General features: G+C 38.3%; 1 protein-coding gene across 1 annotated transcript in view; it reads right to left on the reverse strand.

The window, feature by feature from the left end:
- Positions 1-15520, reverse strand: part of otog (otogelin) — a 220029-nt gene that overhangs the window by 192153 nt on the left and 12356 nt on the right. Inside the window, exons 4-6 of the mRNA XM_048607318.1 lie at positions 12423-12521; positions 11303-11457; positions 5972-6093 (exon numbers count right to left, since the gene is read on the reverse strand). Of these exons, the coding sequence (XP_048463275.1) occupies positions 5972-6093; positions 11303-11457; positions 12423-12521 (376 nt within the window). The remainder of the gene's footprint in view (positions 1-5971; positions 6094-11302; positions 11458-12422; positions 12522-15520) is intronic.

Raw genomic sequence — 15520 nt, forward strand, 5'->3', positions numbered from 1 at the left:
CACATTTACTTTGTGTTAAAATTTTGCAATTGGATTGAGACTCCTAACAGCGTAAAGTGCTCAAATGGGAAACATGGTATTTTACAATGTCTTCTATAATCACTGGATTGAACTGTTTTGCAATTTACTTCTAGATATTTCATGAATAAAGTGTCTTTTCTGGCAAAAAGTAAAATCTGAATGAACATCAAGAAAAAGTGGCTCCCATGAGAGTTACAAGAAAATTGAAAGCCAAATTAACCGTTGGGTATTTTCCTGCACTTAATTAGGGCAGCACTGGACACTTGGGGTGGAATCATATAAAGGGCCTGAACAATATGGGCTCCAGTGTGAAATGTGGCAGGAGTGTGCGAGAGGTCCAGTGAGACATCTGCAGCACATTTTAACTGTGTAATCGATGTCAAGGTAAGATTCTCACTAAGCAGTGGAGAGTTGCCTATTAATTGATTGTTAAAGACCTTATTAACTGCAGATCTTGCCTAGTCAATCTGTGGCTTTCAATCTTACCATTCACTGCCAGCAATCTAGATGCTGAGAATTCAGGTGGTCACAGCAGGTACCCGGCTGCCTGCAAAGAGTCACTATGCAACAGCATCTCAGGACACACTCCACACATCCACAGACATTGGACCTGACACATGCCACCTGCTAAGAACCTTTATGATACATCTCTAATCCACTTACAGGATGATTCTGCGCTTCAATAATGCACCTTGGGGGTGCAACAGCAGGTACATTGTCGAGCTGCAGCAAGGACGCTGTGTGCTGAGGAACACACACCCAGCTGCTGGAATCGACCAGTCTGGATCTCTGCAACAGTTCGCCTGCTCCCTTTGCGATCACTCACTTTGATCCTACCTGGACGCTCAAAACACACCTACCTTGCATTTTTTGCATCTTGTTCCTCAGCCAGAGATTCTAGGCTCAAAGTACGGCTGAATTGCTGTACCATTTAATGGTGACACAAAGGGATCAAGTTGTCACAGTTGTTAGCCGTTCCTCAGTCAAATCAATGGAGATAGCCTCCAGGGGATGTCAGTCCAGTCCAAAGATGTACAGTTTAGGTGGATTGGCAATGCTAAATTGCCCTGTACTGTCCAGGGATGTACAGGCTAGGTGGATTAGCCAAGGTAAACGTGGGATTACAAGGATAGGATTGGGGGTGGGGAAGCAGTGGGATGATCTTTGGAGCGTTGATGTAGATTCAATGGGCTGAATGGCCTCTTTCTGCACTGTAGGGATTCTCTGGCTCTATGATTGCAAACACAGTAGGCCAATTGCAGACTCCAACACCATCCAAGCGGCTTGGAATTAGTCAGTTAGCTGCTTGGGGAAGTCAGAGAAAGGATTCTCTCCACATCAGGGCTAAGGAGCTGAATGACAGCTTGAGTCTTTTCGCCCTACTAGTGGCCATGTTCCTCCTGGAATGAGAGGTCGGCAGCTTGTAAGGGAGAAGAAACTGCGTGGGACACCTCCTGGTGCAAGTGGGAAATGTCTTGAGTGAATGAGAAGCATACTGGGTTAGTGGGGTTTAGTCGGTGTGCGTGACAGCAAGTGAAGGAAGACTTTGGAGCCATTCATAAGAATGGTAGAGCACAAGCCTTGATGGATGGTAGGTACAGAAGTGGAGATGGAGTGAGTATGAGGTATGAGAGGGAAGATGGCAGCACTTACCTCAGCAAAGTAGAGTAGATCACTCCTTCAATCAATTCAGACTACCCTGACCTGGGTGGAATTCTTGAACCAGGTTAGCATGGTCTGGTGTTACAGCCTCCAATCGTAAAGGCAAGAGGATGTTCTGCCTCAGCAACACCTCAGCCACTGGGACCTCATGGTCATGTCCACTACAGAGCAGTGGTGAGCTGTTGTGGGTGCAAATAGAGAGAGAGAATGGGGCTAGAATTTGTTTGGGAGGAGTGCCCTATGTATAGGATAGATACCCAATGAGATACGTTTGGTAAAATATCACAAGAGAATTTGTTATGCTTCACGGAGAGAAATCCAGCATGAAATCTATGAAACTGATGCTTCGCCAAAAAGAAAATCTTCGTTTGGTTTGGGGTTGATGCTTAAGTACCAAGTGGATGAAAACAAACCTTCATACTGATTATAGTAACACCTTTTCAAAGACAATCTAGAAGCACAAATGGTGAGTAACATCTTGTTAGTATATAGCGCAGGTGAAAACAACAACAAAAATTAGAGTAATTTAGGAGCAGCAGCTGGCCACTTCAAATTAGAGATATAAAATTGAAAACATACTATGGTCAATTGATGAGGATTATGGTACGCTGAATATACCAATAACTTTTCAGATTATGCCTCAATAAATTCAGCAAGTCAGACTGAGCAACCCATTTAAGAGATACTGATCTGTGGAGCAGAACTTTCTAACTCTGAAAATGATATCAGTGTCATTACATTTTGTAATTTTAATATTTTTTTAAAGTAACTTTATCCTAGTATGAAATCAACATCATTTTTTATGCGGAGAGTCCCTGCTCTGACCTTTAAAAGTTTCATATTTAGAAGATATGATTCCTAGTGTTATTTTTGTTTGCTTACAGCTACATTATATTAGAACTTGCTGCTAGTACTTCTTGTGGTAATTCTGTTCTTGATTATTACATAGAACATAGAACAGTACAGCACAGTACAGGCCCTTCGGCTCACGATGTTGTGCCGAACTTTTACCCTAATCCTAAGGTCTATCTAACCTCCACCCCTACCTTATACTATCATCCATATGCCTATCTAATAGCTGCTTAAATGCCCCTAATGAGGCCGACTCCACTACCCTCTCCGGCAATGCATTCCACATTATTCTGTTTCCAGATATGGAGTCCCTCAGAAACTTTGTTACTTATTTGTATAACTACGATATTCCTCATGAAAATTTCAGCGGGTAGTCCAATAGCAAGTCAGCAGTTTGGAGATGAACAGGTAGGTGTACAGCGGGGGAGCAAATGAAATTATTAACCTACCATGGACTTCCAATCCTGTCTTAGCAATTGTGAAAATATTCAGTTCATATCTTGTAAGATGACTGTTATGGCATTGTGCTGCGTTGGATTAAGATGAATCTTGATAACAACCCATCTGTGATCTGACTCTAGCAATTGCTGTCCTTCAGTTCAAGGAAGAAATCTACACAAGGCAGTAAGTTTCTGCTGTCTTCATGTAACTGAGCAGGCCAATTTTCCACTGTAGATCTTTGAACACCACATGGACCACGACAAACCACACAAGTTAATGTGATTGTGGAGTGTAGGGCATGCTTCCTTTTCTTCCCTGTTGCCTCTCTGCGTCATCTATAATGACTTGGATTCATTGTTACCATCCGAATGATTGGGAGCAAGCACCTGCCAGTCAGTAAGGTCATTGAAGAAGCAGAGCTGCACAGTGACTTTGGAATATTTTCTTTGCCCTCCTGCCCTGATTTGCCTTTCCAAAATGCAGTAGCTCACATTTATCTAAATTAAACTCCATCTGCCACTCCTTGGCCCATTGGTCCATCTGATCAAGATCCTGTTGTACTCTGACGAAACCTTCTTCGCTCTCCACTATGCCTCCAATTTTAGTGTCATCTGCAAATTTACTAACCACACCTCCTATGTTCATATCCAAATCATTTATACAAATGATGAAAAGCAGTGGACCCATCACCGATCCTTGTGACACACTGCTAGTCACAGGACTCCAGTCTGAAAAGCAACCCTCCACCACCACCCTCTGTCTTCTACCTTTGAGCCAGTTCTGTATCCACATGGCTAGTTGTCCCTGTATTCCATGTGATCTAACCTTGCTAACCAGTCTACCATGAGGAAGCTTGTTGAACGCCTTACTGAAGTCTATATAGATCACGTTCATCACTTGGCCCTCATCAATCCTTTTTGTTACTTCTTCAAAAAAACTCAATCAAGTCAGTGAGACGTGATTTCCCACGCACAAAGCCATGTTGCCTTTCCAAATACATGTAATTCCTGTCCCTTAGGATTCCCTCCAACAACTTGACCACCATCGATATCAGGCTCACTGGTCTATAGCTCCCTACCTTTTCCTTACCACCTTTCTTAAATAGTGGCAACATGTTAGCCAACCTCCAGTCTTCCAGCATCTCACCTATGGCTATCGATGAGAGAAATATCTCAGCAAGGGGCCCAGCAATCACTTCCCTGGGCTTCCCACAGAGTTCTAGGGCACACCTGATCAGGTCCTGGGGATTTATCCACCTTCATGCATCTTGAGACATCCAGCACCACCTCCTCTGTAATATGGACATTTTTCAAGATGTCGCTATTTATTTCCCACATTCTCTATCTTCCATATACTTCTCCACAGTAAACACTGATGCAAAATATTTGTTTAGTAACTCCTTTGAAGCTACCTCCAATATTAAATAGTTGCTAGATAAAAATGCTTTAATCAAAGAAGTTTGTTTCAATACATAACCAGAATATAATACAAGCATTAAAAAAAACCATTTAAGCCTAGATGTGAAGGTTAACTAGCCTCAAGAGATGCCTTCTCTTATGCCCTGAACAAGACGGATTGCTCACAACCCATAAATTACAAAATACTATCAGTAGAAGTAGTCCTATAACGTTACACTTTATAATTAACTTTATAACAGAAATTAACCTTATAGCAATTAGTTTTAACTAACTGATGTTTTATTTTAACATTATGTAATTGGGACAGTGGGAAATATTAGAGGAATTGCTGAATTTGATAAAATAAAACGCATGTATACAATGAATAATAGAATTCACACTGTCCTTAGAGATAAGATGCCTGAGACAGATCCCAAGGAGTATAGCCAGTAAACTTTTGGAATGTGAACGAATAGGATGCATAGAAAGATACCAAGGATTAGAGATGACAAATGCCATAAGACCATGGGAACCTGGGGCTGTATGTGGGAATGCCCATCATTGATTAGGTGAGCCATAGGATTGGGTGTACGGATTAAGAGGGATGGACAGTGACTACGCTGTACTTGATCATTGCAACAAAGTGTATAAAATGCTGTATTTTCACTGTAAAAATCAGAGTGTGTCATTGATCTTCCTTTTGATTTGGGAAAGAATCTTTGACCCTCTCCCTGCATCACCGGTTTCTGCTTCAATAAACATCTTCCACTTGCCTGAATTCTGCCTGCCTCCTCAGTTTTTGTCCCTGGTTGGGAGGTATGCACCTACAATGATGTTCAGCGTGCAGGATCTGTGGTATACAATCTATAGGCACAGGCAATTTGAGGTGTCAAACTGTGGACACCACCACCTTGGCATTTTTCCTCAGGAAGGTGAATTCCTTTAGCATTTTTCCCCGCAACCTCTGAACATGAGAGGTGGCCACACAATCAGCCACTTCTTGCAATATTTGCTCTATAATAAGGATCATCCCAAAAATGTGTCTACCTTTTCCAGTTGGACAACCTCTCACCGAATATCGAGGGAGAGGTGGTGAATACTGCCCACCTCCCCATATAAATATTCATAAATTCTCTTCAATGCAACAAAAGTTACATCATACTGGAGTGAAATACCTTTAAGAATTTCTGCTCTCGTGCTTCCTTCCTTACTTCCTTTTTTTTTGTTAGAAAACACAAAGTGCATGTCCAAATTATAATTCACTGGCCTGAATTCCGTGAAGTCAGATACTTTTACCACCCAAATAAAGAATCGCAGGACTGCAAGACTTCAGTTCCATTCTTGTCTGTCTCTGTGAACCCTCTCAACATTGTAGAGATTGATATACTAATATGCTTAGAGATGTGGTACAGAGATGCAGCTTTAGAATGTATTGTAACAGTCTCCTCAACAGGAGTTACAGTCTGATTGATTTAGTGACATTAGGTCACAATGAAAAGAATTATTCCTATCTAAATAAATTTTCAACACAAGGTTTTTGTCTGGAACAACCTTAAATAGCCAGAAGAATTGGGCATTTTTTGAAGCAAAATACTAACCTTTGTCCATGGTGGATGACTTCATGACGTTGTATAATAATTTCCCCTTCATATGTAAGGAACAAGCTGACTGATCGCTGACAAGTATATGGAGAAGATTGACATGTTGGGTCATTGTGAACCTGCAGAATAGGAAATATAGCATTGACAAGTCAGCAATAGCGACTTAGAAATAATCTTAGTTTAGCAGTACCGCAGCAAAACTGCATACATATTGGTTACTCTTCACTACCTCTGGAAACCTCCAAGCATAAATCTAACCATGGGAAAGGAGCTTAATTTTTCTGTTTTCAAGAAAGTGGATTAAATATCTCAAATATATGAGATCTGTCTGCCTCAGCCTAGTAACTCAATAATGAAGACCACTCCAGAACACAAAAATACTGTCTAAAGAGCATAATTACCAAAGAGTATTTAAACCAACTGCATGATGAATTTGTTTTAGAAACCAAGATATATTTGTCCATCAGGTAGCAACAACTGATGGAAGTAAGATTGTTAGTGAACAGCTGATGGCACTCGTGGTCAAGGTAGATCCCAGATTGAACCCTATCTTGACAGATTTTTTTAAATATCTCATTAGTTACTAAAACATATTCATAGAAATTTGCAGATTACATTTAACTTCAGAATACAAGATTAGTACACAAAAGAAAGAAAACAAACAAACCAAGCTATTATACACTATGCAATAAAAAAGATATTAACAGAATCATAAAAATGAAGTTCCAACTTGTTTCCCAACATTATCCATTATAGAGACTCAAATCAGAAAATTATAGTGCTATGTTAACTCAGTTTTCTGCTAAATTGACTCAATCTAGTTTCTCTGTCTTGAACTGTGGAAATCCTTTTTACAATTCCTCTCCAACTAAGATAGCATAAATCTTTCACAATGTAATAGCTTAAACTTTTTTTCCCCCATTTTAAATCTATCCCAAGGCCCCCTGGCTTGGGAACTAAAACTAGAAAAAAAACTGCTGCTGCAGTGACTGGTTTCCTCTGAATTGAACTAAAATCTGCTCAGACAGAAAATAACACTTGCTTCTGAATTCAATGCTTAATTCTCCTGAATTAAATCACCAGTGTTCTCTGAACAAAACTGAAAACAAATGACTTAACATGTTTACACTGCCAATCATAAACCCAAAAGCATAAACATCTTATTCTATTAAAACTCCAAGGTTTCTTGGAATGGGTGCATTTAGTTCATTGTCCCAAAATGACTTTGACATTTTTACATAAATAGCAGCTTCACAGAACTAACAGACATCCATATGCTTCCTCTTTTCAAATTGATTTAATTCCAAAAATGACATTAATATATATTATGCAACTTGCATCACAACATGATCTATATGCAATGGTTTTTCTGCAGCTCGTTACAAGAGTCAGAATTGTCCACTTCTATTCATCCAAATTATTTAGTTATCCATTTTAAATGCATTGTATTAAAAAATGTGAAACCAATATATAGGAGTGTGCTTCAGAACCTTGGAACGTCGATAACATTGACAAATCTTTTTCATTTATCTTATGATGTTGTTTTGACATACAGTTCCCAACTGTTTATCTTGTGAAATATTGGTTTAAATCTTTCTGACATTGATTTATGTAATAGCTCCAGCAGCATAAAGGAAAGGAAACCTCATGAATTTTTAATTTCAGTTCAATTAATTTTTATTGCTCATTTTGTTAAGTCAATAAAAAAATTCCTAATGCAACACTGACTTCCATTTACCTTGTTTAACTGTTCTATCTAAGAATCTCATGGGGGGATATATTTTTTGTATAGTTATCACTAAATGACACCATATGTTAGCATCCCACAGCATGTCCTGATGAATCAAGGCAAGTCTACACACAGTTGCTAGAAGCTGCAGGAATAATTTTATTTATTTGATAGGTTTACAAATATGATTGCAATTGTAAAAGTTAGAGGAATTTATTTTGGCTTTCATAGAATACTTCTAAGGACGTATTAAAATTATGAATGGCATAAAAATAAAACTGGATTTATAGAATCCCTACAGTGTGGAAACAGGCTATTTGGCCCATTGGGTCCACGCTCCAAAAAGCATCTCACCCCAACACACCACCTAACCCTATCCCCACAACCCTGCATTTCCCATGGCTAATCCATCTAGCCTGCACATCTCTGGATACTTTGGGCAATTTAGCATGGCCATCCACCTAACTTGTACATCTTTGGACTGTGGGAGGAAACTGAAGCACCCGGAGGAAACCTACACAGACACAGGGAGAATGTGCAAACTCCACACAGATTGTCACTTAAGGTTGTAATCGAACCCAGGTGCCTGGCACTGTGAGGTAGCAATGCTAACCACTGAACCACTATGCCTCCCCGGGTTAAGTTTAGTTTTTATGTTCCAAATTTTCTGTTAACTAAATTCTTTCCATATTCCTTTCAGTCTTCTATCTCAGGATGTAAACTGCATTGTAAACAACAATAGACATTTGATCAAAAATGGATACTTTCAGATCCCTTCTGTAGTAGAATATTGCAATTTAACAAAATTGTTCTTATATTGTAAAGCTCACAATTCATAATTATCACGTGCAAATATCTTAGCATAGACTTTGCTTCAATAAAAGTGATTCTAAATAAACCTCCTTAAGTGTTGGAAATTCCGTTGGCTGCGTCCAACTTAGATTGATTCCTGTAAAATAAGACACAAATGGGCCTTGTACTGTTGATCTGATTTACTGGCAAAAGAAAGTGATGGGAAAACAATTTTAAATGGACCATGGTAAAAGGATCTATGAGGCCTTAAAACTACACATTAAATATCAAATACAGTAACAATCACATTGAAAAGAAGTAGATTTGAACACTTATCTGAGAAAATGTCAATGTCTTTAAAATAATTAAACGTATAGTCTGGTTAATCCAATGAATATCTGCATTATCGAGAAATAAAGTTCTATCCCATCTGTATTCAAATAATCTCTTTTAATTCAGATGACAGATAGAAAGAGCAATATAACTTGTCTTAATGCTGTATAGATAAAGAATGGAATGTCAGCCTTGGTTCTTCTTCCTAATGCTTATATTGGAAAGTGTGGGTCTGGTAACCTCTGGAGAGACCAGAACCAAGTTTAGTTGCAGCAGGATCTGGTCCAAGAGCCTGTTCAGATCCACCATCAGGGTTTATAATTCAGAGAGATAATGGCGCTTGAAGAAGGAATCAAAAATGACCAGAAACCAGGTACCATATTTTAGCAAAGAGTCAATATGCTTGGCCGAGGCTGAAGTATTTCAATTCCATCTGGAAGAACTGCATCTTCGAGTTTACTGGAAATGCAAATGTGACTTGGAATTACATTGTCATCACTTCACTGTTGCTGGGCAAAAAACCTGGATCTCCCTTTCTAGCAGCACTGTGCACACGAGGACTGTAATGATTCAAAAAGGGAGGTTAGCACAACCTACTTAAGGGCAACGAGATTGGCAATAAATGTTGGTCAAGCAATGGTGCATACAGTCTACAGAAAGTGAAGAAAATAAAATATAGCAAAAGAAAATCGTGTTATTGATGTATTACAGCCTCAATACTTACAATCTACAGACTGCCCTGTGTCTATCCAGATCCAAACCTATCCATGAGAAAGAAACCAAATTGCCTTTCTTCATGGATGGAGTTTATTAACTGCTCAGTCTTAAAAAGGTCCTTCCACATGCCAGTTCCACTTGTCCCTCTTTTAAATTACCATCAAATTATTTATCATCTATACTAATAATTTTGAGGAAGGCATAGAGTGTGATGTGTTCAAATTTGCTGTTGATACAAAATAGGTGGGAGAACATGTCATAATATGGTCACAGGAATCTGTGAGGATTCCAAAAGGATTTACGTAGGTCACGTGAATGGGAAAAACCTGGCAGATGGAGTTTAATCTAGGAAAATATGAGGTCATGCACTTTGGTAGGAAGAATAAAAAGGCAGACTATTATTTAAATGGTCAGTGACAACCAAAAATGTTCAGCAGAGGAATCTGGGTATTCTTGTGCAAGAAACACAAAATGTCAGCATGCAGCTTAAAAAAAAAAGTAAGTTATCAAGGCAGCAAATGGAATGTCGGCCTTGATTGCTGGGGGTTAGGGTTTAAAGTTAAACAAGTCTTGTTACAACTGTACAGGGCATTAGTGAGGCCACAGCTGGAGTACTGTGTACAACTTCTGTCCAGGCTGTGAGCAATCCTGACTCAGCCATAGTCTTTTACCATGGCTACGTTATAGTCCTGTTTTAAGTTCCGTAGTTTAAGAAAGGATATACTGGCTTTGGAAGCATTTCAAAACAGATTCACTAGACTGGGATGAAAAGGTTGACTTACCAAGAACAGCTAAATAGGTTAGACTTTTATTCAGTCAAGTTTTGATGAACTAATTCACAACAACATTCTTGTGGGATTTGACAGGATAGATGTTGAGAAGAGGAAATCTCAAACTAGGGAACGCAGTCACAGAATAAGGGGACACTGATTTAAACTGAAATGCGAAGGAATTCCTCCCAAGAGCGCTGAATGTTTGGGATTCTTTACCCCAGAGAGTTGTGGCGGCTTGATTACTGAATGCATTTAAAGAGGAGATAGTTAGATTTTTGAAATACTGAAGGGTTGAGGGCTATAAGCAATTGACACAAAAGAGGAGTTGAAGCCTGGAACAGATCAGCCATGATCTTGTGAAATGCAGGATAGGCTTGAGATGTTGAATAGACTACTCCTGCTATTGTTTTTGTTGTTGCTGTTTAATACTTTCTAATCAACCTGTTCAGAGATATTATTACACATCTCTGGAGCAGAGGGAATTTGAACCCTAGCCTCCTGGCCCAGAGGTAACAACACTACCACTTCACCACAAGAATTCTCCCTGCTTCCATTTCTTCCTTTCTCAGTGCTGCTAAAGGTATTTACTGATCAACCTGTTCAGAAAGTTATCACACATGAAAAATGAAAGACGAAAAATACCGAAATTGTCAGTACCTCCCAGCTCTACAACCTCTATCACAAATCAGTGCAAGTGTAGCCTCAGAACAGGAATGCAATAACCTACAACTTCCCTCCAGGCTGTCGGCAACCCTGGCTCAACCATAGTCTTTTACCATGGCTATATTAAAGTTACGTTTATCTTTGTTATTTTCAGAGAGCAATCTATACCAGACCGCAACTATTCAAGGAGAACACCAACAAACTTCTCAAAGGAACTAAGAACAAGAGACAAAATTAAGTCTGTCAGTATCACCACATTCCAAGAACAAATGACCAACATTGCAATAACATCAAAAGCATGTTATATTCAATCTCTGTTACCTGAATTGTGAAGCTCTGCTGATTTTGTGTGCAATCCCTCACTAGTGTATATGTGCAGTTTCCAGGGTAATAATAGTAAAGTCCATCAAATGTTTCATAATTGTACTGGCCCCAAGTTCGGCAGATCAAATCACGACTGCTACCTTTATTGGGAACTGCAAAATAGATAATAGTTAATTGCTTTTTAAAAATTTTAGAAAATATTTAAAATAATTTTGTACCAACTTTCAAACTGAACAGATTAATTTATTTTGATGAGTTTGACGACCATGGATAAAAAAATACATTAGTCAATCCATTAAATTTCAAACTAATATGTATTATTCCTGATTTACATTAAAGCAAATTATCCAAATCAGTTTCCAATCACTTACCCTTCACAGATTCATCAAAGGTTACATTTTACTATCCCTGGAGCATTATATATATAGGAATATTTCAGAATGAAAATTGCATTACATTTGACATAATGTGAACTTTAAAAGATGGGTATTTTTAAAACTCTCCTTTAAATCAAAATTAAATATAATGTTCTGAATGGAGAGATGATGATCATACTGAATTTATGTACACTACTATAAAAGCACTTTTCACATACCATCAGGCTCAGTTTCTCCCTGATTTGTTTTTTTTTTAATTCTACATTTAGTGTGGACTGGTACGTAAACGTATACCAATTTAGATAATAGAACTTACTGGCTAAAATAATTTTTTATCATATCTTTTGGACTAAATTTGACATTAAGTGACATTGTATTTCTGTAGTTAATGAAAATAAAAACTGGAAAAATATATAACAAGTGGCTAATCTGATAGCATAAAATAATAGTTATCACCTAAAATCAAGATTAACCCTTGTTTCAGCACGAATACAAATCAATAATTCTGCTCATCTGATACTTCCTAATTTCCAAAATGGCTTTTGGCCATATAAATCAGAAATACCATATATATTAAAGTACTTATTTCAGCTAGCTAAATGAAAATATCTGACAAATTATTTTTAAACACTTTTGCAATTAGCTTACCGTACGAACGTTTATAAATGCAAAATTTTAATAATGAGGCATTATAGATTTAAAAGTTGTTATTGGAATTTCTCTTTTTGTTAAATTTGTACCTGTTTGGCATCGTGTTCCATTTGCCTCAAATGCAGTGCAGTCACATTGGTCCATATTTACACATATTCCTGCATTTAGACATGGGAGCGAGCATAAAGCTGAAAAGAAAATACTTCATTTCAATAATATTGGTACTTAGCCAGATTTGTTCGATGGCTACAGTGGCATACTGTATTAAATAATGTCAAAGTATAGATACGTTGCAATATACTATGGCTGAGAAAGGTTGATCGAGTTATGCTGAAAAAAATTAAAGCTTTCTTGCACTCATCATGGCAATTCACAAGAAATACTAATAGAAAGAGAAAACAACATTTTAGTCTTGCAAATACTACAAGTTATGGAAGCCATGTTAGAAATCAAAAACTGTTAATCATTATTGCCATAAATAATAAAATCTGCAACAGTGACCATTAAAAAGAAACATAGCAAAGTTTAAATGAAATCATGAGATTAGACCAAAAAAAAAGATAAAACTCGCTTTAGTTCTGAACCTGGGGTTGCAGTAATTGCATTCTTTGGAGTATAATGTGAATTATTCTACTGATGCAAAATGGATGAAGTTCAGTTCCTCAGCAGCTGTGCTGTATTCAGAATCACTGAAGCATTGAATTGATTCCTCTGTTGTGTAGGTAATTCAATTCCGGTAGATGGTGCTTCGAAATTATGACTAACCACTAAACTATGTCCTGAAAAGCATTACAGGGGAGGAGAATGATCTGATTATGTTCTCAATTCCACAGTACCATGCACCCCTACCATGTTTTTGTGCTGCTTTCCTTAACCCAATTACTACTCGCATACTTGACTGGTAAGTCACTGAGCTTTAATTTTCCTGAAAATATCAAATAGGTTTATTTAGCAGATAACTGATAATTTTCTATTCCAGGGCATCTTACGGACACATGCTTGGTCCAGCATGTAGCTGCTTCCACTGCTTTTTGTGGAAGAGATCTCCAAAGGCTTATGACCCATTGAGAAATAAAAATTTATCCTCATCTCAGTCTTAAATTGGATTCCCCTTATTTTTAAATTGTGGCCTACTAGTTCCAGCATCCAACCTGCAAAATCCCTCAGGATCTTACATGTTTCAAGTAAGACCACTTGCACTTATCAGAGATTTCAAAATACCAACATACTAATGAAAATGGGCAGCACGGTGGCTCCGTGGTTAGCACTTCTGCCTCAAATCACCAGGGACTCGGGTTCGATTCTGACCTCAGGTAAGAATCTGTATGCAGTTTGCTTGTTCTCCCTGTGTCTGTGTGGGTTTCTGCTGGGTGTTCCAGTTTCTTCCCACATTCCAAAGATGTGCAGGTTAGATGGATTGGCCATGCTAAATTGCCTGTAGTGTTCAGGGTTGTGTAGGTTAGGTGCATTAGCCATGGGAAATACACAGTTACAGGGATAGGGTAGGGAAATAGGTTTGGATGGGATGCTCTTCGGAAGGTCAGTGTGGACTTGTTGGGCCGAATGGCCTGTTTCCAAACTGTGAGGATTCCATTTATGAAAATTATGCTTCATTTAATATATAAATCTAATTAATTTGCTGAATGATCAGAAGTGAAAACCTAGACAAATGCCATGTTTTTCCCCAGTGCGGGACTACAGAGACCAATTGCCTTATATACGAGTATATAAATACACAAATTATGTGCGGGAATAGGCCAATTGGCCTCTTGAGTCTGTCCACCATTGGATAAGATCATAGCTGATCTGACTGTGAACTTAGCTCTACTTTCCTGACTACTCCTACATACTTTGACTCCCTGTTCACAGACTCTGCCCCCACTGATCTCCACAGGACAATATCCGAAGAGAAAATATTTCCCCTAATCTCTAACTTAAATGGGAGAGGTCCTATTTTGAAGCTGCATTCCCTAATTGCAGTTTCTCCCAAAAGGGGAAGAAAAAGTCCTCTCAATGTGAAGTACCCCCAGAATCTTCCATGTTTCAATAAAATCAACTCTCACTCTTCTAAATACCAATAGATACAGGTCCAACTTACTCAATCTTTCCTTACAAGATATTGCTTTCATCCTAGGAAAATGAACTATAGTCCTGTATGAAATTTGTTAATTTAGCATAGCCTTGGGACCTTATATTGGGAATCATTGTAGCTTCTAGAATCATAGAATAAGACAGTGCAAAAGGAGTTAATTTGTCCCATCATATCTATGATAGCTCTTTGAAAGGACAACATTTATTTTTTTCTTTCAAGTGCATTTTAATTCCCCTTTGAGAGTTATTATTGAGTCTACTACCACATCCTTTAAAATTGTACGTTCCAGAACAAAACTTATCATTCTGGGAAAAAGATTTCTCATGTCACCTCTGACATTAAATCTACATACTTCTAGTTACCAATTGTGTTATCATTAGAAACAGATTCTCCATATTTACTTTTTCAAAAGCCATTGTGATTTACAACACACACATTTCAATCTCTACTCGCAGCTGAGAAACCACATATTCTCAAGACTTTCCAAATAAGTGAAGTTCCAGATCCCAAGTACCATTCTAGTAAAGCTCTTTTGTATCTCTCAAAGGTTTTGACATTTTTCCTTTTGTGTGGTGCCCAGAACTGAACACAGTAATCCAATCTAACCGATAATTTGGATAAAGTCTCACATAACTTCCTTTCTTCTCTATTTATAAAGCCAATGATCTTAAATGCTCTTTTGGCAGCTTTGTCAACTTGTCTTGCCACCTTCAAAAATTTCTATTTCTGCACCCCTTTACAATTGTATCATTTAATTCATGTTTTTCTCATTCTTCCAACCTAAATATGTAACTTTAGCCAATTCTTTTCGATTTAGCTGCCATGTCTAAGGTTTTGGAGTAGATCTGCAGCTCGGGTTGTGGGTGTTGAGGTTGGTTGGCTCGCCGACCTGGTTTGTTGTTTTGCAGACGTTTCGTTACCATGCTTGGTAACATCCTCAGTGCAGCCTCCGAAGAAGCAGTGTGCTTTCCCGCCTGGTTTTTAAACTCTGGAGTCCATTGAGATGGATTGCCTCACTTCCGGTTTTCCTTCGTAGTGGAATGTACATGGGGTCGAGTTCAATGTGTTTATTAATAGCATGCTTCGTGGAGTGCC

This window comes from Rhincodon typus, chromosome 17, assembly GCF_021869965.1.
Source record: "Rhincodon typus isolate 14 chromosome 17, sRhiTyp1.1, whole genome shotgun sequence".
NCBI lineage: Eukaryota > Metazoa > Chordata > Chondrichthyes > Orectolobiformes > Rhincodontidae > Rhincodon > Rhincodon typus.